The sequence below is a fragment of the Xyrauchen texanus genome, chromosome 13 (assembly GCF_025860055.1).
Source record: "Xyrauchen texanus isolate HMW12.3.18 chromosome 13, RBS_HiC_50CHRs, whole genome shotgun sequence".
In the NCBI taxonomy this organism is placed as follows: Eukaryota; Metazoa; Chordata; class Actinopteri; order Cypriniformes; family Catostomidae; genus Xyrauchen; species Xyrauchen texanus.
Window position 1 is genome coordinate 33199125 of NC_068288.1, and position 27146 is coordinate 33226270.

At 37.3% G+C, this 27146-nt stretch overlaps 1 protein-coding gene across 4 annotated transcripts in view; it reads right to left on the reverse strand.

Annotated features, from left to right (window-relative positions):
* The window catches only part of dip2bb (disco-interacting protein 2 homolog Bb), an 82898-nt gene that overhangs the window by 11150 nt on the left and 44602 nt on the right, over positions 1-27146 (reverse strand). Inside the window, exons 7-33 of one of the 4 annotated variants that reach the window (XM_052140304.1) lie at positions 26914-26931; positions 25493-25612; positions 25219-25416; positions 22335-22426; positions 21843-21953; positions 21319-21442; positions 21105-21214; positions 18984-19086; positions 18797-18861; positions 16830-16923; positions 16610-16729; positions 16396-16510; positions 16012-16151; positions 14619-14755; positions 14408-14488; positions 14166-14293; positions 13733-13847; positions 12548-12749; positions 12328-12440; positions 10303-10326; positions 10068-10148; positions 9847-9970; positions 9448-9569; positions 9199-9310; positions 1211-1320; positions 947-1077; positions 621-789 (exon numbers count right to left, since the gene is read on the reverse strand). In XM_052140304.1, the coding sequence (XP_051996264.1) occupies positions 621-789; positions 947-1077; positions 1211-1320; positions 9199-9310; positions 9448-9569; positions 9847-9970; positions 10068-10148; positions 10303-10326; positions 12328-12440; positions 12548-12749; positions 13733-13847; positions 14166-14293; positions 14408-14488; positions 14619-14755; positions 16012-16151; positions 16396-16510; positions 16610-16729; positions 16830-16923; positions 18797-18861; positions 18984-19086; positions 21105-21214; positions 21319-21442; positions 21843-21953; positions 22335-22426; positions 25219-25416; positions 25493-25612; positions 26914-26931 (3059 nt within the window). The remainder of the gene's footprint in view (positions 1-620; positions 790-946; positions 1078-1210; positions 1321-9198; positions 9311-9447; positions 9570-9846; positions 9971-10067; positions 10149-10302; positions 10327-12327; positions 12441-12547; positions 12750-13732; positions 13848-14165; positions 14294-14407; positions 14489-14618; positions 14756-16011; positions 16152-16395; positions 16511-16609; positions 16730-16829; positions 16924-18796; positions 18862-18983; positions 19087-21104; positions 21215-21318; positions 21443-21842; positions 21954-22334; positions 22427-25218; positions 25417-25492; positions 25613-26913; positions 26932-27146) is intronic. The other 3 variants (XM_052140305.1, XM_052140306.1, XM_052140307.1) reach the window with 3 other exon arrangements.

Below are 27146 nucleotides of genomic sequence, written 5' to 3' on the forward strand. Positions count from 1 at the left end.
GACATTCTACGTTCTAAGCCAGTGTAGTGCTGGATTTTAACTCCCTAGTCTCCTTATGTTTAAAGGTAGGTGTAGTGTTGGCTTTTAGAGGTAGAGACCAATGTCAAATTTCGGCACAACACCGAGAATTCTTTTTTTAAAAGAAACACAATCTGCATACATATTTTCAGATAACCGACAATGACATGATCAGATTTAATATTAAGCATGCTCTTCACTGACATTTTGATAACTAAATACACTAACCTCTTAGGGGCAAACATTTTGGGGCAACATTATTAGGGGCAAAATTATTGGTCGTGTTGGAAATGGTGCCATAACTGGCATGGTAATTTGTGTAAAATGTAATAAGAAATTATAAAAAAAAATTGAAATAGTTTCTTTATTGCTTTCTTTATTTGGATTATCATAGTTGTAAAATGCAATCAATTGTATGTTTATGCCTCATTTGCATATGTTAAGATTTAAAATCTGGTTTTGGGACAAGAGTAAAACAAAATTAAAAGAAATCTATCTGAAAAGAAGCCAAAAATTACATCTGTCAATTTAAAATGTATAAATAAACCCATGGGACATTAAAGTGCCTAAAATTGAAGAAACGCCCATGTATGTGTACGTACCTTCAGCAGCTCAGTTTGTCCACCCAGGCCCTTGGTGCAGAGCTCCATGACAGAGTAGGAGCAGAAGGTATCTCTGATGCGGTACTGACTGAGCGTGCCCAGCCACAGGGTCAGGGAACTCTCCAGCTCCAATGGAGGAATCAGAATAGATTGGTGACCTGAGTATACACTACAAAACACAAGCACATATTATCTTTAAAAACACATAATGCAGCATACTGAAGGGATCAAGTCATTGCAAGAGATGTGCAAAATGTTTGTCATTTTTATGTTAGCATGAGTAATTTTTTATACATGACCTGTGTCTGTGTGTATCCATCTGTTACCTTGCAAGGCACCATAGCACAAAACCAAGTCCGCAGTAGGGGTCGAGGCAGATGGCGATCTGGCGAGAGGAGTAGAGCTCACACTGAAGCTTTATAGATCGACACAGAGCGCTCACCGCCACATGAGAGATCTGATAAGCAGCCAATAAGAGAGGAGAGTCTCAAATATACAGTAAAACTGTGATTTGCTATAAGTCAGAATGAGATTTTTCTTGCAATCACAAAAGACGATAAGTCGGTCAAAATCCAGTCAATGTATCTCACCTTCACCCCTGTAAGCATGCCTGTGGTCGAGACACTGAAGTCCAGGTAGGCGATCATCTCAGCATTGGGTGGTTTGTAGATTGTGGGAGGCCGTTTGCGAGGCAAGTCATCTGTGCAACGAGTCAAGAAATGAGGGCGTTTATTTTCAAGAGTGCGCAAAGTGCAGAGCTACATGCTACAACTGTATGCAACGTCTTATCCGATTTCCGTGCCAGCGCAAAGCGCAAATGGGCGTGAGTGGAAGTGTTTACCATATTGTGGGTGTAGGCGCACAAACTGTGGATGTATTGTATGTAAATTAAGTGGCACAAAGCACAATTCATGAGAAATAGATTGTTGCTTTAAGACGTTTCAATACCGCCTCATTAACATAGCACAAAGTTCAAATTCAGTTCCTGCATTTGTAGTTTGGAGAGTCCACCAGCAGGTGGTCATAAAGTTAATATCCAAATTCTGTAAGTACAGAACATCAAATAATTTCAATCACAATTTTTCAGGGGTAATCGTTTGAGATTTATATTAAACTTTGAAGAGGTCATGGTTTATTTTTAGGGCCCAAGCACTGAATGTGCAGAGGCCCTATTGTTCTTCTAAGGATTCTTCTTCTTCTCAAGGTTTTCTGTACTTTTGGGGTACTTAACATGCATGAAAACTCTTGAAAGCAAGGGCGAGTCTAGCCCCTTTTTAGGGGTGCTTCAGCACCCCTAAAACTTGGAGTAAGAAATGTTGTTGTTCTAAAATTTTTGTTCGTCTTTGACAAGGTTAAATAATGTTCAAAACATACTCCAAAGTTTGTGGTTTAAAATGTATGTGTTAAGGATGAAAATGAAAACACCCCCGCTTAGCAAATGGTGTCATCCTCTTCTCTTCTTCTACTTCTCCTCTGTACATGCACCGCTCAGCATGACCGTCATCCAGCGCGAAACACACGCAGAGGGAGAACCCGTTATGTAGTGTTGTGAATCAACTAAGTTGCTCCAAAGCTGTGTCTCACACTTCTTTCCTTTTACCTAGAGTTGTTTCGATTCCGAAACCATATCGGTGAGTACTGGAGTCAGTATCCTGAATCACCATTGTACACCTATAATAAGTGTTTATTTTCGGACTATTTTAGTCCAGCGGATCGCCGCCACTGTGGAGTGGCACAGGACCTGGGTGACTCGTCCATAGTCATAAACGGAGAGAAGTAGCGCCAATGTTCTTCCGCAAGATTAGAGCGTGAAATAAAAACAGCAGCGCGACAATAAACTGCGTACTTGTGTAGTGCGTACGTGTGTCTCTGTTGTTAAAGTTTATCGTTAATTTGATACTCATTTTAACAATCGGGAGTCATGTAAACATGACATCACTTGCGACTTTTCTGATCAGTCGTCATGGAAACATGAAGCCCTGGCGTTTGGACCAGAGTGAAAACAAACATATCACTGTATACCACCATTATGTGTGAAAACACTCACTGTGGCTTTTTAAATGAATTGTTATTCATTCCTAGATTTATATCTGTTATTTTTCAGTTGTGGCTGACTATCGAACTAGACAATAAAAGAAAGTTTAATTTTTTTCTTTTGCTGTATTTATTCATTCCTCACACACAGAGCATTTAACCTGAACCAGGCTTAACTCCTGAACTCCTAGCATTACTCTCTCTCTCTCTCTCTCTCTCTCTCTCTCTCTCTCTCTCTCTGTGCGTGTGTGTGTGTGGCCTGCCAGTGAGCAATGGACATACAACAGTTCTTTAAAAGAAAAAATACAGATTCAGGTGAGAGAATAGGGACAGTCCATAATGAACTCCGTCTTGTTTTTTGTTTTTTTTGTTCTTCTGAAAAGTGTTAAGCTAAAGTAACAGATAATGCAAACCAGCTATCTGTTGTTGTATCAAATTACTTATCTAGGCAATGGTCCCCTGCTTTTATTTTTTTTTTTATTTCAAACCCACAATGGAGAATACAGCTTCTCTTGTGAAAGGAATTTGTGATTTAAAAAAGTTTCTAAGCCCAATAATAATAATAATAATAATAATAAAGACATTTAAAATGGCACACCTCTGTGTGCCTTTTGATCATATCCTTAGAATCTGTAAATTGTCTCCATAACATTTTTGTGACATGACAAACTGACCTCAACTCTCCTGCCTACAATATATTTGTGTACGATTGTCAGTGCCGAGGGAAAGAGAGGAAGATGGAGAAGGAGAAAGGGAGAGCATGCAGGAAGAACCAGGTGAGGAAACAACAACAATAAATTGACATATAGTGAATAGTGGCAAGCAAAACAGTAACTACTCATACTCCTATACTAACTTATTGGCATTAAGTAGCCTATATTACATTTACTTTTTGTAACATTATTTTACACCACATTTTTTCATAATAAAGGAGGAGGAAAACAACAGGGAGAGTCCATAAGGGATGCAAGGGAATTGACTAGTGAAAGAAATGAAGAGACAGAGGGAGTGCAACATAGAGACAACCAAGCCAAAGCAGCAGAGACAGAAGAGAGCTGTTCAGACTTAGTGGATAAGGACACTGGTCCTAAACCTCATACTCAGTTTTGCACACTAAAAAGAGCCTTTCAAGAACCATTTTTTGTAAATAATTTACAGAAGATGAATTACATTTTGTTGTCCAAGTACCTGTTGCTTTGTTCAATGACCCCTCAATCTAATCTAACCAATCTGATGACTGTTGATACAAAAGGAGGCACTAGGTATGCTAGGCATGCTTGAATTTTCATGATATTTTGCACACACCATTAGAACTGGGCAAAAGTTAACACATGGGTGTGGCTGGGGAGTTATGTAGTGCCACATTTTGACAAAAGTGGTGGGTCAGTTTCCTCTACACTCACCAAACTTGCTACATATATTGTTCTTATCAAGCCGGACAACTTTGAAAATTTCAGTCATTAGCTCCACCCAACAGGAAGTCAGCTATTTTGGATTGAATGCACATTTTTTGAAAATTGCAGGCCCTGACCTTTTGAATACTCCTCCTAGGGGATTCATGTGACTGGCACCAAACGTAGGCAATATTATGCCAAGACATTGTAAATGGGCTTTTGATATTTTGAACAGTGTTCCCATGATGAGGCAATAAATTAAGGGCAAAAATTTGAAACAGGACGTTCCTTATAACTTCTGTGTGCATTTTATGATTTTGATGAAAATTCAGCTGTATGTTTTGTTATTGGGGCTGATCACATTTATATGGTTATTATGAGTCCCGGTCATAGCGCCACCAACAGGAACCATAAAGTAAGGCAATTTTATCAGACTTTGAAATATTCCTCTTGTGTTTAAATGAATTGCTTCAAAATTCTTTAGAATAATGCCAATACACTGCTGATTAGTAAAGGGATATTTGAGTGAAAGCAGTTTTTAAAGTGAAATGAAAAAGCTACAGAAGTCTAAGTTTATTGTAATGAAAATGTACTGCACAAACTTTTTATAAAAGTATCAACTGTATCAAATAAATATATCAGCTGAAATGTAAAAATACTAGAAAATCAAAGTCAGTTCTGTTTCAAATTTAGATCGAAAAGTGAAAGCAAAGTGCACAGGCACAGTACCATAAATGTCCAATAGAGGACAGCCAAGCTCCAAGAGGTCCTCAGTGCTGCCTGTAGCATGATAACGTACTGGAAAAAATCCAATGTGAAGTGGATGTTGTAGCACACATGCGCCAGAATGGATTAGTAAAAATCCATAATCAATTAGTAGATTTAATGTGTGTAAAATGCTGTCATTTTGTGTGTATAAACTGCTAGTATGAAACAAACCACTTCCGTGAAGTTGGCACCCCATATAATTAAATCAATACCAAATCTATACCATTCGTTTGTGCTGTGTTTGAGCTGCAAAGAATTTACATTTGTGCTGGTTCAGTGTTAGAGATATTAGAAATAATATTTTGGCTGTGTGACGTCACTTTCCACCTCATCTGGTCCAAATCGTTCCAAACCGGTGCCGTTCATTTGTGCTCAGTTTGTGTCGTTAAAAGAAACGTGAGTGCAATGTGTGATTTAGATAATAATTGATATATATATGTTTAGTCTTGGGGGCTAATCACATGGATGTGAATATTTTGGGTCACGATCATGGCGCCACCACCTGGCAGCAGGAAGTGCTTACAACAGACTTTAATATAGTCCTCTTATATTTACCCAAATTGCTTCAAAATGGTTTAGAATACCGCCAAATGCATGTGTCCACCTTGCATTGTTTTCTGAAAGTCAGTGGGTGGAAATGGACCCATGGTGCTTGGGTGACTGTAGGTGAAAAGGCATGTGCTACAGAGCCTCCCAAAAATTCAAATTTCAAGGGTCCGGCAGAGAGCCCCCCATGTGAACTTTTGCAAGCTCTACTTGCCGACGATTCTGATGTGTGTGCAAATTTTCATGAGTTTTTGAATATGTAAAGGGACCCAAAAGCCCCTGAAACCAATAAATCAATAGGTCCTCTGCACTTACAGTGCTTGTGCCCTAATAAATCAAATGTTTTATAGACATCTATAATTAGGCACAATTTATTTTTGAGTACAGAATAAAACATTTTTTTTTTAATTATTATTTGGTTATAATTCATTTTAATGTGTCTTATTTACAGTGTAATTACACAAGTAATTACTGATTATTACTAATTAACAACATGTACTTACTATAGGTTAGGGTAAGGGTTTGGTTTAGGATTAGTTGTTGACTGTTATTACTATAGTAAATACATGTAATATGTGTAACAAGGACACATTCAAATAAAGTGTTACCTATTATTTTTATTGTTATGTTTTTTTTTATTATTATTATTATTATTATTATTGTCTATTTACAATTGTATTTATGATTTAATTTGTAGCCTACTAGAAATTTTCCAGCTGTTGTTGAAAATGTATTTTTAAGTCACTGCAAAAGGGGCCGGTGGACGAAGGAGAGACTTAAATGTTTGTATTGAGTATGATTTTTGTACCACTTTTTAATTTTTGATTATATTTTCATTTCGATTAAAGTGTCATTTGAATTTAGAAATATTTTTGGTTTATTTATCTCATGTTTTAATACATTAATTAAATAAATGTTCAATCAAAATCGATTGGTAGAAGTGAAGGGCGTGCTGATCCAATCACTGTTAATACTAACCATAATTTGTTTCAGTACATGAAAATAATAAATAATACTTTAATTCCCTATAATTTAACTGAGCATACATCCAAATTCAGAAGAGAATCACATTTTCTATGAATATAAAAGGAGCGTGTCACTGTCATAGAAATATGACTGGCATTCATCAAGGAATCAGTTAATGCAACTTTTCAATTTTTCTAATTTATTGTAGTCCATTTCCTCTACCAACTTCTTATGAACAGTGGTGGACGAAGTACACATACCATGTACTTGAGTTAAAGTAAAGATACTCAAGGTAATTTTAGAGTAATTTTACTTATTACTCAAGTAAAAGTAGAAGTGCTGCCTTTAAACATTCACTTGAGTAAAAGTACAAAAGTATTTGCCTTCAAATGTACTTAAGTATCCAAGTACTATGATTTTTTATGGCCATAATGTCCTATTATAATTTGTCACAAGACTCTTGCTTAACTCAGTCTACATGAAGACTAATGTCACTCTTGGCACACCAATCTATTAATAAAATGACATTAATTAGTCAGATGTATATATGTATATATTTGAATTGAATACATTGATTGTGTGTTTAATTTTGGAGGGAAGGGGTTCCCATAAGGTATAATACATTTACAGTATTTACTGTATATATTTTTCTCGAGTGTCTATGGTCATAATTATTAACATCCTAATGTTATGATACATTCACATAAACCTGCACAACGCCATTAAATATATATATATATATATATATATATATATATACACACACACACACACACACACACACACACACATACATACATAGAATATATATATATATATATATATATATACACACACACACACACACACACACACACACACACACACACACACACACACACACATACATAGATATATATATATATATATATATATATATATATATATATATATATATATATATATATATTCTATGTTATGGGCTGCTTAAGCAGCCAATTTCCCTCCAAAATTAAACACAAAAACTTATTAATGCTGTGTTTCTGCTACTCCCCACAAGTCATTTTAGTGTTAACATAATAAGCAATGTACATTATGCGTCAATATTTACCAATAATTTCTGCAATAATAGCTGCTGCTCTCTGCCCCGCTTAAAATCATTGGCAACGCAATTTGTTTGGAACTATTGAGAGCTACACGAATCATGTAACCGTGCGGCGGCGAGATCACTGTCGCAACCGTCTATGTTCGCAACTCTCATATTTAACGGCTCTGGGGTGTGTTTCCCGTACAACAACGTAACTTGCTGCTCCACTACCGTAGTACGATGCACTGTTGAAGAAATCAACTTTCTAGTTACGACTGTTTCCCGAAACCGTATTGTCGCAAATTGGTTGTTCAACCACGCTGGTTAATGATGTCACACATGTGGTGGAGTAAAAACTACTTTTAATGAATCTGTTTGCGATCGAATTAATGCTAGATGTTTTGCTATAAATTACGGACATGTCATCTGAGGACTCTCTCATATTTTTCTCAGTTATTTGCTTTATTTCCAGATTCAATCATAGGCTCGTTCTTACGCACTAGAGCACGTTCACACATGCACACTCTTCAAAAACGGTGCTTTAAATCTATTGACAAACTAAAAGACATAAAGGACATTTGTATGTCTTCTAAACAAAAGATACTGATTGTACTGAATGTCATCTTGCTTATTTGGCTCAAGATAATAATTTATTAAGCCCACATGTTATAATAACAAGAAACTCTGCTTTTAACCACAGGTCGAGAGCTGTCGTTCCAACCACACAACTCTGCGATGCTGTTTGTGAATGTTCGTTGGAACGATGGACTCGTTGAACTATGATGATAACGACGGAACTTGCGACCATAGTTGGCTAACGATGCTTTAGGGAAACGCACCCCTGGTTCGTGCTTAGTAGATGCCGCCAAGGCAAGTTCAAAACAAAGCACGCGCGCTGTACTGTGATTGGTGGCTCGTTTGACCAGTTACGTTTTTATCCACTCATAAATAAAAAGGAACGACTGATTTTGAAAATGTAGTAGAGTAAAAAGTAAGATATTTTACTTTGAAATGTAGTGGAGTTAAAGTAAAAGTCTCCCCAAATTTAAATAATTCAGTAAAGTACAGATACGCAAAAAAGCTACTTAAGTACAGTAACGAATTACATTTACTTCGTTACTGTCCACCACTGCTTATGAATGTGCTATCTTTGTTTATAAACCTGGTGCTTGACAGGGTATGGACTATAATAGCATGCAGACAGTGGAAATCTCAGAGAAGAACCTCAGAATTCAATTGCACGTAATCCAGCCCATTTGTACGTTGCGCAGGCATTTTCGCCACACCTATTTGCACCTAGACTTAGCGCATGCTTGCACAAAAATACCCAAATTTCAAGGTCATAACCTCTGACTTTGCGCTTATGACTTATGCCACAGCATTGCACTTAACGGTAACACTCGTAAAATAGGGCCCATGATAAATTTATTTAGATATAATAGAGTCTGTTTTTGCAGTTCTGCACTTGTTTCTGCAGCCACAGTATGTAGCTACCCAGTTGAATTAATAAAAGTACTATATTTAATGCAGACCTTCAGTAAATATGAGATCAAAAAAGCTGCATGCATAATTGTAATAAAAGTATTTGTAAAATGCTGATGCATGTCAAACTGCAGGACATGTCAACTTTCAACCACCCAGTTATTGTACTGACAACAGCTGTGTGTGTGTGTGTGTGTTACATTCGGCAAATAAAAATATATCTAACTCTGTTTCTGATCAGGCTTGGCCCTTTTATATTGCTGGTTACATAATCCTACACATACACAATGCAGCTGAGGGTGCAATAATGAGTGTGTATTACCTGTGTCAATTATGATGGGCCATGTTTTTATGTTGACAGAGGCTGCTGCTTCTTTAGATCTAAGAATTTTCATTAAAACCTGAGTAGTGAGAATGCAGGCAGCCTTACTGACCTTAGGAGGGGTAGACAAGAGAGAACCAAGTGAAAAAAAGGTACCATGTTAGAGTTTGAGTACTGTAAAGCCTTAACTACCAACACACACAAACACAAATAAAGAAGTTTAATAAATACCCAAACCCCCAGACTTACATCAATAATCATGCGGACAGTGGGTAGAGTAGCAGAGAGGTTCTGTGGGTGTGGAGGCCTCACGGTGACAGGAATACATCCAGCATACAAACACCCATAAAATGCTGCAATCAGATCTATACCTGCAAAAACAGAGATTCCAGTTCAGTGCATTAACCTGCTGTAGCCTGTAGTTTTAAACTAGCCATTTTCCCCCAAGTTGGTTCCATTAAAAAGTCTGTTCACTAGGGAGGAAGTTTTGAGTTTTTAAAGTTACAGTATGTTTTCAAAGTACAATGAACTCTTACCTCTTAAGATCAAGGAATATTCAATTCCTCATGACATGAACCCTTTAAGAGCTGATGATAACAAACAGTAGTATGGCATAGAATAGAATGCATCAGTTTGAGTGTAATTTACCTGGTGGATACAAAAGCACCACATTCTCTCCGATGTTGATACCACTTCTCTCCATGAGAGCAGCAGCAATCTTCTCTGCTCTTTTATGAAGCTGAACACATGTAGCTGTACACACTGCCACTCCCTAGAGAAAGAGGGAGAGAGATGACAGATGTTGAGACTTTCTCAAGTTTACAACATTTTCTGCTAGTGCTTTCTAGGAATGCAAGTATTTGTTTTACCTTTGCATTCAATAGCACATAGAGCGTGTGGTCAGGGTCTGTTTGCGCTCTCCACTGTAAAGCCTCTGTAAGGAACTGATGCTGAGAAAGTCAAAACAGACTCCGTGAGATCATGGTAAAGAGGTGAACATCAACAGATTACAGCAGAAAAAGGTATTAGTAGCAAAGCTCGATCACATAACATGATAAGGCAAGATAAGATACATTATTGTGTTGTAATGTCCACAGCGCTTACCATCATCGTAGGCCACATGCACAGCTGCATCCATATGAAAGCATTAAAACATCACACAATGCATTTCAAATAAACAACATCTTCAGGAGTATTAATTAAGAGGCCAAAAAGTGTCAAAGTACACTTTTTCGATTTAAATTGACATCAGTGTGAAAATAAAACAATTATACAAATTAAAATAAATAAATAATAATGAAAATAAAACATTTCAAAAACGTAAAAAATGTCAAAATAAACTGTCTCCTTTATTTATAGGAGTGAGGGAAAACAATAATTTTCATAGTATTGTTGCAATATGTTACCTCACAATACTACATCGATATTCTCGTGCCAAGAATCAATATTTGAAATACAAATTTCTTTGTTGTGTGCTTTTGGAGAAGTCCAATGCAACTTAAAGATAAACAAGCCCTATTTATGTTTCACAGACATACTTTTCTGAATCTGGCAAGTCGTTTTACTCACACAACCTCTGTAAAAATCTCAATCTCTGTAAATTACAAGTGTTTTTCGGGTAACTCAAGGGTCCTCTGAGAAATCTAATAAAGTCCGAATCCGAATGTCTTGCAGATATTGAATTTTCACAAAGCTTCTCCTCATGTATTTTGACATGCATGAACTACAGTTAAGATCGTACTTAGCACGCCTTTCAATATGGATGTAGATTTTTTTGCCATCCGACCAAAAAATACAAGAAAAAATATCAATAATGTGAGACAAATCGTGGAAACTGCTTAGACTGACCACTGTAATATCAGCATACTCACCTTAATTTCTCAGCTCAATTGCGTAATGTTATAATTATATAATTCACAGATAAGTCTTGATCATTTCAGTGGGTTTATTATAAGCAGCCACTTCTATAAACTCATGTGATGATTATTTAAATAGGATTTTTAAGTAATTTATCATGAATAATTAATACAGTTAAATTAAATCAATTAAATAATAACATTTTTTAAATTACATTCAAACAGATAATGTTAAAAAGATAAGATAATTTTATCACTGAAATTAAAGGGATAGTTCACCCAAAAATGATAATTCTCTTATCATTTACTCACTCTCATGCCATCCCAGATTTGTATGACTTTCTTTCTCAGTAGAACCCAAACAAAGACTTTAAGAAGAATATCTCAGCTCTGTTGGTCCATACAATGCAAGTGAAAGGTGATCAGACCTTTGTAGCTCCAAATATCACATAAAGGAAACATAAAAGTAATCCATTCGACTCCCGTGTTTAAATTCATATCTTCAGAAGGGATATAATAGGTGTGGGTGAGATACAGAACAATATTTAATTTAACTTTCAGATGTGAAAGCGAAACTAAACAGGCACCACACATGACTTTGAAAGTGGAGATTTAGAGTAAAAGGATACTTAATTGTTTATCTGTTTCTCACCCACACCCTTATGATATGATATGTATATAGATATGTATTTAACCACTGGAGTCATATTTATTACTTCTATGTTTCCTTTATGTGATTTTCAGAGCTACAAAGGTCTGATCACTTTTCACTTGCCTACACCTTTCACTTGCCAATGGACCTACAGAGCTGAGATATTCTTTCTTAAATCTTTGATTGTTTTCTGCTGAAGAAAGGAAGTAATACACATCTGGGATGGCATGAGGGTGAGTAAATGATGAGAGAATTAGATTTTTTGGCTGAAATATCCCTTTAATTCTATGTCTTCAACCTTCAGTAATGCCCACATCTAGAAAACAGACACTCCCACCTCTGTAAAAAACACGGAGATCTTAGTCCCGTGCAAACCAGTACATGAAATCACAGATGTCGGGTGATAATAATTGTAACTCAAACTTCATTAAGAAAATGAATAGGGCTAAATATTGCAAGTTTTAAATAACTATACACTAAATATAAAACAAATCGCAATATTATTATCATATCGTAATTATTATTTTGTTGCCAGGTCCCTGCTGATTCCTACACATTATTTATAGCCTGCCTTTACTGCCTGCTTTACTGTCTCAGTAAAAATAAAAAGTCTGAGTTTACCTTTCTGATCAGGTCTTGGTCTTCTATCAGTCCCAGATCTCTGCCTGCAGCCTGTGCGATTCTTTTCCCAGCAACCAAATTACCCAACATGATGGAGGCAGGGCCGACACCGACTATGAAGAACGTGAAAAAGAAGACCTTGAGAAAAAGATCACATGCACATATGCAGCTAGATAACATATGGTATACAGTAATATAAGCAGACATCACATATACACACCTGGCTGCTTTTGACGTGGCTTGGGCATGTTGGTGACGCAGGTGTGGGGGCACATAAGGATGTTGCAAGGGTGCAACGCCCCCTCCAGGAAGAGCTGTTTTGTGTCTGATATGTGAATACCCCCCAGGGGAGTTTTGGGCAGGGTGTTGGCAGGAACCAGGGCTAGACAATACAATCCCACCTGATGAATGCTGTCGATGGCCTAAAGTTGAGAAACAATATACAATGCCACAAACAATAAATCATACATAATGGATAAGCAAACTTCTGGAGATTCCTCCAAAGAATGAAACACCTCGACAAAGACACAAGACTGCAAATGTAGACCTAAAAACAAAGTATTTATGTTTGCTGTTGCCACTGTTTTATTAAAGCAATATTCAAGGCCATCTGTCATAGAGAATTTACCTGAAAGTAATAGTTAACCCAAAAATGCTCATTCATTTATCATTTCCTCACCCTTACGCACCTCAAACTCAGATTAAATTCTTTCTTCTGTGTAAGTCAAATTGAGATTTTTTGGATGGAGATATGGTTTTGGGTTATAAACATACAATGCAAGTCAATGGGTTAAAGACTTTCTAGCTCCAAAAAGGAAATAAAGGCAGCATAAATGTAATCTCTACGACTGGAGTTTTTTTTTATCTGTCTTCTGAAGTGATATGCTCGTTTTTGGTGCCAACATACCAAAATGTAACTCCTTTTTCACTTTTAAATCTTGACATCTGCAGTCTTCTTGGCGCGATCATGATTTGAAGCTCAATCACACTTCATCGCACTTGATGTGGCAACCACGAGAAAGTGTAATTGAGCTTCAAATCATGATTGTGCCAAGAAGAATGCAGATGTAAAAATGTACAGTGAAAAGGGTGTTTTAATTTGGCCTTTATGTCCTTTATGGAGCTTGAAAGTGTTGGACCCCATTGACTTGCATTGTATGGACCAAATCACCTTTTATCCACATTAAAATATCTTTATTTGTGTTCCGCAGATTAAAGAAATTCATGTAAGTTTGAGATGGTATAAAGGTGAGTAAATGATGAAACTATTATAATATTTTTGGTGAACTATTCCTTTAACTTAAAAAGGAATGAACAGCAAAATAGTAAATTACAACAACATGGTTCATCCAATCAGATTACAGAGGCAAAACTGTTTTGTAATAATTGTTTAAAAGGGGTGTACCTGCAGAACCCGACTCATCCACTGAAAGCTGTCCTCCTCACTGGCATCAGGCCTCTGCTCTGCTACGATGACTATCCTCTCATCGTAAAACACAGTGACTGAGAACACAGCAATCCTACAAAACAAAAATGAACACAAAAATATTTTCTTTTAAAAGCTTTACATAAAAACCTACACACACACACAGACTCTCAGTCGATAATGACTGTGTCTCAAAACCTAGTGAGCTATCTAACTAGAGCAGAGGTTGCATTCATCAATACAGCAATCATCAATTTCAAAACGCTTTCCGTCAAATTGACACATTTACCTACTTTAGAAATATTCCCACAGCAAAGGATACTTATTAATACAGTATATGCAAGTGCTACATTGTTTTCTGTGGCTTGGCAGGCTGTAGCACATTCAAATGCATTGAAAGGGGAACCCTCACCTCCCTCTGTACACAGTTTTGACTGGTTCCACCGCTAGCGCTGTTGCTACCAGATCATCAGCATTGTGACGACGACCACTGACCATTAACAAGCCCTCATTCTTACCCACCACAAATATCAGACTACCCTGTGGAAAGAGAGTAAAAGGAAATTTTAACACACAATAATTTAAATAATAATACACTATTACAAAAAATAATAATAGCACAGTTCCTATCTTTTTTCCTTTTCACACTCTTACCGGTCCAACAAACCCCAATAGTCCTGATCGCACAAATGGGATTTCACCAATAGGAGCACCACTAGCATTGACTGGGATAACCTGTGAGATTAAAACAACACAGCAATCACAGGCACATTAACCCTGTAAAATACAAGCATTTGCATTTAATTAAGATTTGCTTTTTGTGTGTATTTTAGCACAAATTTGAGCGTTTAGTTGATCCTCATACCTCAAAAGTGTTTTTGGTGACTCCGGGCAGACCGTAGTACATGTTTCCTCCGGCACGAGAGTTCACAACAATCTCTCCAATCTCATCAGTCTTACACAGCATGGGTGGCCCATCCGGTTTCACAATACACATCAATGCTAAAATACACACAAACACACACATAGACTTTATAGATGCACACGTGACCACATTTTTTAAATGTGTTTAAAAATGAGTTGAAACCCTTACATTATAAGTACAGTGGTGTTACAATAGCACAGCGATCAGATGATATCTGAAGTTAATACTATAGTACTGAAAGTACTTTTATATACTGCATACCATGGCACTGAATGAGACCACGTAAATATACCACAGTATTAACATGGTTCTCCAATGTACTTCAAACAATACACTGGTAATACCATGGTACATGTTAAAGAATTTATTACTGTACCATGTTTTTGAAAAATAACAATTATCTCATCATTTACTCACTGTTATGTCATCCCAGATGTGGATGACTTACTATCTTCTGCAAAACACAAATGAAAATTTTTACAAGAATATTGTAGCTCTGTAGGTCCATACAATGCATGTGAATGCTGGGCAGAACTTTGAAGCTCCAAAAAAACACAAAAAGGCAGCATAAATGTAATCCATAGGACTCCATACTTTAAAACCATGTCTTCAGAAACGATATGATAGGTGTGGATGAAACACAGATCAATATTTAAGTCCTTTTTTACTATAAATCTCCACCTTTGACTAGCCCCGACCAGTAGGTAGGCGATATGCATGAAGAAAGCACGTGGCGAAAAACAAAAGAAGATGAATGTGGAAATGAAAGTAAAAGTGGAGATTTATAGTAAAAAAGGACATGAATATTGATCTGTTTCACACCCACACTTATCATATCACTTCTATAGACATGGATTAACCACTGGAGTCATATGGATTTATTTTATGCTGCCTTTATATGTTTTTTTGGAGCTTCATATTTCTGGCCACTATTTACTTGCAATATATGGACCTCCAGATTTGAGATATTCTTCTAAAAATCTTCGGTTGTGTTCTGCAGAAGAAAGAAAGTTATTTGGTTCTGTCTGAGGTTCAGAAAACAATGAGAGAATTGTAATTTTTCGGTGAAATTCTCCTTTAAAAAACTTTGCATTACCATGGTACCATGCCCAAAAACCATAGCATTTTCATAGTAAATATTCCAAAAACTATGGCAGTACCATAGTACATACCATGTACTGATGTACCATGGTATTACCATGGTACATCATCCACAAATCATGGTAGTATCATGGTACTTTTTTGTATGCAAATAACACAAAGATAAAAAAAGGAGTTTGCCACTAGTTGACAGGTTGGTATTCTTAAAAGCATTACTAGCACAAACACACACCACCAGGCATTACATGTCCCACGTCCTGTACAGTGAGAGCAGAGTTCTTGTCTTCAGTGTTGACCCTGATGACCCCATGACTAAGTCCAGTCATTGACAGGACGGCTCTCGCTGGAAGAGGAGCTCCGGGAACCCCAGGCCTGGAGAAAAATGCATATTACTATCAGGAGTCAAACACTAATGCATTTACAAAGAGGATTCCAGCAGTGGTTGGTGCAGTGTCTTTAATAATACTATATGCACTGTATTGTATTGTATTATACTTTGGGACCAGAATTTTTTCTTTTTATGATTTCCAATCAAATGTGACTACAGGATTACTGGTGGGTGAGTTTTAAGGTCAAGAGGTGGGTTACATTTTTTTTACAAAATGATATACAGTACCTGCGTATGGCAACTGTCATGGCCTCTGGTGATGTAGCACATGGGCATATGACCTCTGGCTTCAGGCCATGAGCCTGGAATACATTCAAAAACGCATCACATGATGACACCGACCCTGCCAGAATGAGAAAAAGATAAAGACCGAGCAAAAGAGCAAAATTGTTGAACATGATGAGCATGATGATTTGAAATGAACGCCATTAATATAACTCACAAGGATTGGCTCCATCAGCAACAATGAGCATGCGCAAGGAGGCCAGACTGGTTTCTCTCTGATCTCTGTTAGCCATCATAGCCCAGTGCAGGTCACGGCATTTCACCAATGCCAACCGCGCTGTAGAAGCATAGACATTTGTCAAACCAAAGCAACTTTGTAGTGGACAGAGATATGCTTTTTTGTTGTGTGTGTGTGCAGGTGTATGTATGTGCTTAACCTTTGTGTATGTGAACTCGTTGAACCCAGGAGAGTGGACAGGCCTTCATTACTGCATACGGAACACTGATAGTGTGGATTCTGTTCATCACACTCTAAAACACACAAAGCACAAAAAACAAGAAATTACATTTTGCATTAGGAAAATAAGGAGCCTATTTTTAGGACAATTCATATTTTTACATTGTAATCTTATTTTCATGACAACTAAGCACATCTCCCCCTCACAATTCTAAGTATTTTATTGATATATAAAGATATATATTGTTAATGTATTTTTCATTTGCTTGTTTGAAAGTTTACTAAAACAGATACTTCAGATACGTCGCTAGACTTAAAAATCAGACGAGCCACGGTACAAATCTGTACCAACCTGTATAATTAAAAACCAACTGAAAAACTCCAAGTCTACATAAATGTTTTAATTCAAAGAGGAACTTGACTATATATTTGATTATTGTGACTGATAAACACCCCATTTGTAACAATGCCCCCTCTCTACTAATTTGCCAATACCGCCCCCGTTGAGAACCCCTGATCTACTGCCTTTACACTATTCTGGGGGGGCCTGGGTAGCTCAGCGAGTATTAATGCTGACTACCACCCCTGGAGTGGCGAGTTCGAATCCAGGGCATGCTGACTGACTCCAGCCAGGTCTCCTAAGCAACTAAATTGGCTCGGTTGCTAGGGAGGGTAGAGTCACATGGGGTAACCTCCTCGTGGTCACAATTAGTGGTTCTCGCTTTCAATGGGGCGTGTGGTAAGTTGTGCGTGGATTGTGGAGAGTAGCATGAGCCTCCACATGCTGCGAGACTCCGCGGTGTCATGCACAATGAGCCACATAAGATGCACGGATTTGCGGTCTCAGAAGAGGAGGTAACTGAGACTTGTCCTCCACCACCCAGACTGAGGTGAGTAACCACGCCACCACGATGACCTTCTAAGTAGTGGGAATTGGCCATTCCAAATTGGGAGAAAAGGGGATAACAATACAAATAAAAAAATCTATTCTGATTGTATTGAATAAATAAATAAATACAATTACTGTATTGCAATTGACAGAAATGTAAAATTGGGGAAACTTTTTAAATGTGAATAATCTCAAAAAACAAAAAAAATCTTTGTCATCAGAAATAAGCTATATTTTTTGGCAATCTTTTTGCTTTATGCTAAATAAAAGATCTTATTTTTTATTTGTATTTATATCATCAATTCTCTTTGCCTGTTATTGCTTCACAAGCTTCACACAATTATAATGTTGCAGTCGGCACATCGACATATTTTGTTTCTGAAAGAATCTGTAGTAACAATCAGAGACTAAAAACAATTTTTTTCATAATGGTTCAGAAGTCCAAATGGTAAATGGTTTGAACAAAATAAAAGAACGGTTAATAATGTTCTTTTTAAAATGACAATACTCTTCACTAAGGGGTGGGTGGAATACCAATTGCAGTGTTGCCAGATCTCGCAAGAGAAACAAGCAACATGGTCTGGAAAAACAAGCCTAACATAAGCCACTTGCCTCACCAAAATAAGTGAAAATTAGCAATTCATTTTTTTCCATTGTGGTGGATTTATTGGCATAGAAATCATAACAAGCAGTTAATTAACAGTTAAGTATTATTTTATTTACAGATCTGTTTTTGAGTCAAAACCCAGCAGCATCATATCTAACACTAATTCAGTAAAGACTTGTAAACAACTGAGAAATACACTTTTTACCTCTAATAATGGTTTCCTTGTATCTGGATTTACTGTGCATGTACTGTATATGTAGTATTAGTTGTTAAAAAGCTCTTCATTCACAAAATACATCATCCACAACAGCCAATTAGGCAAAGAAAGGTTTTCGGTTACATTCTGCTAAAAAATTTGTTAGTTTCTGATTTTCGTTTTCATTCCTTTAACCGTTTTTAGTCCCTGGTAACAAGATTGATTACACACTCACTCAGACGTATTGTCACTCACCGTGAGAACTCCATGCCACAATCCCATGTCCTTCTTAAAGTCCAAAACATTCACCAGTGTCTCTCCTGTGTGCAGATGAGGGTAGTTAAATTCTAAATGTGTAGTGTGTAAAGATGCATGACTAGTTAATTGGTTTAGTGTAGCTGCAGTTAAAGGATGGTGTTTCCATAGCAACAGCATCACTCACCCTCACAGTAGTTACAGGCCTGAGTGAGAGCCTGGCAATGTGTTAACAATGCAACCTTTGACACTGCAACACCCATCACTGTGCCTTCTTTACTGGCCTTATACTGTATGGAAGAAAAAGAGTGGGAGAGATTTGCATACATTCAAACTGCACACACATTCGTTGATGTCCAAAAGTCTCCTAACAGTGGAGAAAATGTTATGCATTTTATGCATATTTGCCATGGAGGGTAGAGTCACATGGGGTAACCTCCTCGTGGTCACGATTAGTGGTTCTCATTCTCAATGGGGCGTGTGGTAAGTTGTGAGTGGATCGCGGAGAGTAGCATGAGCCTCCACATGCGGAGTCTCCACGGTGTCATGCACAACAAGCCACATGATAAGATGCATGGAATGACAGACTCAGAAGCGGAGGCAACTGAGAATTGTCCTCCGCCACTCGGATTGAGGTGAGTAACTGTGCCACCATGAGGACCTATTAAGTAGTGGGAATTGGGGATTCCAAATTGGGAGAAAGGGGGATCTAAATAATTTATTTTTAATTAAATAAGGTCGGCTATTATAATGGGCTAATAATATTATAAAACAATCAAATTGTGACTAGAAAAGCCTTAATCATGTACAACAATTATATGACTTAATTCCTATTAAGTTTAAACACATTTGCTGTCCATAAATAATATTTTATTGCGTAATGGTTGAATGCATATACAGATCACATAGTCCAGATGTTAAAGATAGACAACTGTATAACATATAAGGTAGTCATTTTATTCAATCAGTTAATGGGTGGTTAGTTGTTGCATCCTAAAAATAAAATGAAAACTGTTTGTAGCAATTAAAAATGTAAGCTTCATTCTGTTCTGTTTGACACATAGCCTACTGTATATGGACACATATTTACTCCCCCATCAATACTTCACTTTAAAAAAGGTAAACAGATAGACATGTTGGGCAAAATAAAATCTTTTCTGACAGTAGTCATGGCAACGTGCATGCCTGAAATTGCAACGCGAGCACCACATTGACTCTGAAAAAAAATCTGGCCTCAATCTAGGCCTCATGATAACATGCAGTGATTTAGTGCTCGCCATGTCCCGTGTGAAAAGGCTTTTATTCTTAAGTAAAGGAATGAGGAAGGACAGATGACACTGCAAGTTTAACCAATCAGTAGAAATGAGCGTTACCCACTTGTGCACATAAAATAAAAAGATTGTACACTTATTTTAAGCAATTGAATGAAAACACGAGAAATCAAGCTGAATTCCTGTTTTCTATTTATTTTATGAAACTAAAAAAAAATTTCTAGATGAAAAATGAGTAAATGGCCGGTTTACTGGTTATTCTGTTTTGAAGACAAAAACAAATTTTCCAAAGATACACAATCCGTGTAAATCCATGTATCTTCTGTTCATTCCATTTCTGTTTTGAAATGTAAAAAAAACAGATAATGAAAAAACAGGTGTTTTCTTGTTTTAGTTTTTTTTTGCAAAAGTAAAAAACAAACATACACAAATTGATTTATTTAAAAAAAAAAATAGAATTCTACCCTTTTTGTTTTTTTTTTCTCATTCTTCCTTCTCACAACTGAAATTGAAGAGAAGAAAAAGAAAAACCTATTTTTAATTTACATAACTCTTCTCATCAACACACACAAAATGCCCAATTCCCAAAATGCCCAATTCCTCAATCCGGGTGGCGGAGGACTAAACTCAGATGCTTCCGCGTCTGAGACATCAATCTACGCATCTTATAATGTGACTTGTTGAGCGCGTTACCACGGAGACATAGCGTGTGTGGAGGCTTCAGGCTATTCTCCGCAGCATCCACGCACAACTCACTACATGCCCCATTGAGAGTGAAATCAACATATTAGTGAAATCAAATAATCAAAACGCACAGTGTCCCATGGCTACTTTCCAATTTTCCAACTTTTCAATTTTAACTTGAAATTATGAAAAACAAGTTATTATTTTTTTTTTATATTGTTTTGTAAACGAACAATTAAATAATTAGTTTTTTGTTTTTTTACGATTTTGAATTCTAATTAAATATGAAATGAACAAATGATACACGGATTATACACGGACCTATAACACATGAATCATGGACATATTCTTGCCTCTATATAAGCAGTGTCCGTGTTGGCTGTTGGAATATGCGGCTGCCAGTCTTTCGAAGGCTTGGTGAGGTATTTGGTGTCCGTCACCACCCACTTTAACCTGGGCCAGCCTGTCAGAAACAACAAGTATTAGATCCATCACAAAATCAACATGATCACTGAATGGTTGCATGCATTTGAAAAGTAACAGATTATTAATGTGTGTATCTCTAACCTTTAAACTGCAATATTTCTCCGGTGGGTATTTTGGGTAAACCCTTCAAACAGATCTCACTTGTCAAAGCCAGACCCACCCCACAGCTACCCAACAAAAATCCAACCTGACTGCTTCCAGCATCCTTTAAACACAAAGAAAACACACAATTCAACCACTATAGAAATTGTTGGCACTTCATTTACCTTTGGATTTGATACAGGAAGTATAGGGAATTAAAGGGATAGTTCTCCCAAAAATGAAAATTCTCTCATCATTTACTCACCCTCATACAATCCCAGATGTGTATGACTTTCTGTCTTCTACAGAACACAAACAAAGATTTTTAGAAGAATATCTTAGTACTGTAGGTCCATATGATGAAAGTAAATGGTGGCCAGAACTTTCTGTCTTCAAAAAACACATCTTCATTTGTGTTCTGTAGAAGAAAGAAAGTCCTACACATCTGGGATGGCATGAGGGACAGTAAATGATAAGAGATTTTTTTGGGAGAACTATCCCTTTAAGGGAAAATGTGTGGCTACCTTTCTTGACAGTGGAACCTCGATGGGCACAGGAATGACTTCGGCCAACAAACAGCCATAAAACGCTACCCAGAACATACCAGGGTCACTGTTGGGATACACCAGCGCCACCTGGGTACATAACAAGACATTATTTAAAGAGACAATAATTAAAGAAAAAAAAAAATAGCTTCTAGCAACATTTTGTAAGGCATGTAAATGCTTTAAAGGGCTTATAAAATAAATGTTGTTGTTATTAGTGCTTTGAGAAATGGCACAATCAGCCAATGAGAAGATATTTAATACATGTTATGAGATGTGGAATGTTAGACATGAGATTTCTGTGGGCAGGGCTATTAACCATGCTACCATCAAAATGTCCTGAAGTGTCCTGTCACAGCTGGGAAGGACAAAATCTAATTTTACATGGAAGATTTTCTATATTTTTTGAGTTGGTTTATAGCATTGCATCTAGTTAGGACAGTGTTTATCTTGGTTTGGTTGTTTTCTTACCCTGTCGCCTGGTTTGAGGATCTGCTCATTTCTGGTTCCCAATTTGTTGAGAAGAGTGTAGGCCAGCTTCACACTACGACTCCAAAGTTTCCCTGCCAACCACACACCAATCACTCACGTTGAATAACATCCATCCATAACGTGTCCATCAAGCTTACAGAGACGACCCATAAACCAGTTCCTCCAGGATTTTGCTTTCGCAATTTAACTGCTCTGCCATTTTTCCTCATAAACCTTGAATCAGATGTTATCAGATCACTTTTCTCCATGTTTGACAGAGGCAAAACAAATGCTTGAAAAGCTTGACGCAATCGACGCATCTCTAACTGCACAGCCACCATTCTATCATCACCACATGGGTTTGCCAAATGTCCCATATTATCTGGGACATCCCGTATCTTGGCCGAAATGACGGCATCAATGGGATACCTAGTGTCCCATATTGAAGAGCCTAGATGCTCGAGGGGGATCCTATTGTGCTAACAATTACAATCCTTGTCTAAACATTCGCAGGAAAGCAGATGGCTAGCATTTAATATTCATGCACTCTTCAGGAGCTGCTCTGAGTCCGGTGCACAGTGCAGGTCGATGATGGTCACAGTTCTTTTGGAGTGCTCACATAATGCACTGTTGCACCAAAAAATAAGACACAGAAATATGTTGTTCATTTATATATTGATATAAGTTAAATGTCATTAGAATTTAAAGTGCTCAATAATTAAAATATTGCAGTTAACTCAAATAATCACAGTTAGATAAATTTGTCATTATCAGGCAATGTAATAATCGCAACAGGTCTAATTATTAATATACAGGCGTATGCAAAAGTTTAGGCACCCCTGACAATTTCCATGATTTTCATTTGTAAATAATTGGGTGTTTGGATCAGCAATTTCATTTTGATCTATCAAATAAGGACACAGTAATATTTAGGTAGTGAAATGAGGTTCATTGGATGAACAGACAATGTGCAATATGCATCAAAACGAAATTAGACAGGTACATCAACTTGGGCACCCATGTCATTTTGTTGATTTGAATACCTGTAACTACCTAGCACTGATTAATTGGAACCCACAATTGGTTTGGTGAGCTCATTAAGCCTTGAACTTCATAGACAGGTGCATCCAATCATGAGAAAAGGTATTTAAGGCTTCCAATTGCAAGTTGTTGTTCTCTTTCACTCTTCTCTGAAGAGTGGCAACATGGGGGCCTCAAAACAACTCTCAAATGACCTGAAAACAAAGATTGTTCAACATCATGGTTTAGGGGAAGGCTACAAAAGCTATCGCAGAGATTTAAGCTGTCAGTGTCCACTGTGAGGAACATAGTGAGGAAATGGAAGACCACAAGCACAATTCTTGTTGAGGCCAGAAGTGGCAGGCCAAGAAAAATATAGGAGAGGCAAAGGTGAAGGATGATGAGAACGGTCAAAAACAGCCCACAGACCACCTCCAAAGACCTACAACATCATCTTGCTGCAGATGGTATCACTGTGCATCGTTCAACAATTCAGCGCACTTTGCACAATTAGAAGCTGTACGGGAGAGTGATGCGGAATAAGCCTTTTCTGCTCACACGCCACAAACAGAGTTGCTTGAGGTATGCAAACGCACATTTGGACAAGCCAGCTTCATTTTGGAAGAAGGTGTTGTGGACTGATGAAACAAAGATGGAGTTATTTGGTCATAACAAGGGGCGTTATGCATGGCGGCAAAAGAACACAGCGTTCCAAGACAAACACTTGCTACCCCACAGTAAAATTTGGTGGAGGTTCCATCATGCTGTTGGGCTGTGGGGCCAGTGCCGGTACTGGGAATCTTGTTAAAGTTTAGGGTTGCATGGATTCCACTCAATATCAGCAGATACTTGAGAATAATATAGAGGAATCAGTCACAAAGTTGAAGTTATGCCGGGGCTGGATATTTCAACAAGACAACGACCCAAAACACTGCTCAAAATCTACTCTGGCATTTATGCAGAGGAACCAGTACAATGTTCTGGAATGGCCATCCCATTCCCCAGACCTGAATATCATTGAAAATCTGTGGGGTGATTTGAAGCGGGCTGTCCATGCTCGGCAACCATCAAACCTAACTGAACTGGAGATGTTTTGCAAGGAGGAATGGTCCAAAATACCTTCATCCAGAATCCAGACACTCATTACAGGCTATAGGAAGCGTCTAGAGGCTGTTATTTCTGCTAAAGGAGGCTCAACTAAATATTGATGTGATATTTCTGTTGGGGTGCCCAAATTTATGCACCAGTCTAATTTCGTTTTGATGCATATTGCACATTTTCTGTTCATCCAATAAACCTCATTTCACTACTGAAATATTACTGTGTCCTTCAGTTATTTGATAGATCAAACTGAAATTGCTCCAAACACCCAATTATTTATAAATGAAAGTCATGGAAATTGTCAGGGGTGCCTAAACATTTGGATATGCCTGTATACGTATTTTTTAGTTTACAGTTTTATTGTGTGCCAACTATTTAAACAATACCAAAGTTAACTTGCATTGTCTGACGCAGAACATTAAGGGTCTTCCATTAAGGGTCTTCGTATTAGCCATATCATGGTTTTCACCTCTTAAAATGTATGGTATTTTTGTGTACATTTATTATTTTTCCTTTCTAACTGCATATTCAGTTATTACATACAAAAATATTTACAGGTAATTGCACTTATGCTGTCATTGACACAAACTACACAAGTATTATATGATTGTTTGTGACTTTTCACTGCAAAACAAACACAAAAAATGACACAAATGCCATCGCAATTTTTGAGAAAAACTTTTTGGGATGCAACAATCAAGGAAAGTGCAGAGAAATCCTGGCGGGGATGCCAAAAAAGTATTTATATCTTGCTGAGTCTTACCGTATGTAAGTGTATAGAGTGGTTTCCCCGTGATATCAAGAGCTGTGAGGGCTGGACTTTTGCCCTGTGTGGCGCCCCATCGAGCTAATGCTGCCTGAAGGGCAGGAGGCCAGTTACTGACCACACCCAACGGCTCCCCTTTCACTGGGATTATCTGCCGTCCTTCTGGCCGAGGGGTGTTAGGATCTACCTGAGGAACTGAGGAGAGATAGGGAGGAAGGAATATTTGATTTAAGAAACATTTGATCCAAATTGTTTAGCTTAATCTACATACCTTCCACAATCTCCTCTTGGTCATCCATGAAGAACTCGCTGAGTGGTGGCCGTTTGGGTCGTTTTAGTGTGTTAAGCAGCTGCTGGATCTTCGTGGACACGCGACTGGACACCGGAACACCTACACCAGGATCAGGGTCAGGCAGGGTGGGATGAGACAGACGAGCAAACACACACACACACACTCAAACCCGCGCACTCTCAACTCCCTTGGGTAGATACAAATCACTAGACATCTAGAGCATTCAATGTCACTAAAAGATATTTGGACACGTAAAATGTATTAATGTCAATGCACTAATAACAAAATAGCAAGCCGTCTGAAAAATAAATGATCCTCTTTTCCATTTTTCCAATGAGTTTTATTCATTTTTCGAAGTATGACTTCAGTTCCCCTAAAAGGGATAGTTCACCCAAAAACTAAAATTCTCTCATGATTTACTCACCCTCCTGGCATCTCAGATGTGTATGACTTTCAATCTTCTGCTGAAATGAAATTAAGATTTTTAGAAGAATATCTCAGCTCTGTAGGTCCTCACAATGAAGTGAATGGGTGCCAAAATTTTGAAGCTCACACATAAAAAAATGGAGCATAAAAGTAATCCCTACGACTCCAGTGGTATAATCCATGTCTTCAGAAGTAATATGATAGGTTGGATACATTTTTAAGGAATTTTTCTTTCATAAATTCTTCTCCCTGTCCATTAGGGGGCGATATGCACAAATCACCAAAAACAGGTAAAAGGTAAAAATATTTAAATATTGATCTGTTTCTCACCCAAACCTATCAAATCGCTTCAGAAGTCATTGATTTAACCACTAGAGTCGTCTGCAGTACTTAAATTTGCCCTTATGTAGATTTTGCGCTTCAAAATTTTGGCACCCATTCACTTCAGACATTCAGAGCTGAAATATTCTTCTAAAATATCTTAATTTGCATTCTGGGATGACATGAGGTGAGTAAATAATGAGAGAAATATTGGTGAACTATTCCTTTAAGTTCATAGTAACCACAGGTGTCGTTCTTCATGTTAACTAGGCCCGTTCGTTTGACATCCAGAATGTGTGCAAATACTTTTTGTCTGAATTTTTATTAGTATATCTAATTGCTTTAAGATTTACTACCTAACAGGCTTTTTTTTTGTGACATGTTTTGCTTGAAAAGTGTGCTTGTGCCATCTTTCATTTTGTAATGTAATGCAATGACACTCAATACAATGCTGAGTGTGGTTTAAGTCTCCATAGGAGGATTTACTGTAATTATCATTTATTACTATTTCTAGTTTCTACAATTTTATTTTTCAAAAGAAGTGGGTTTCAACTTGACTCACACTCACTCTATGTAACACACACACAGTACAAACACAAACACCAGTTTATAGTCTAACTAAAGGACATCTGTAGTCTATGACTAATCATTACCTCTGCCTACTCTTCTCACTGACAGAGAAAAGCAACATGACACAAGTGGATAAAAGGTGGAAAAGAAAAAAGAAACGGGATGCGATTAATGAGGCAATCAAATAGCATTCGTAGAGATTGAAATTGAAATGTTATTGAGATGTTAAAACAAAAGGCTGAGGGGCATGAAAATAAATTTATGAAGAGGCACTCAAGGTTTGACATACATTTTGAGAGTATGTATGTCAAATAAT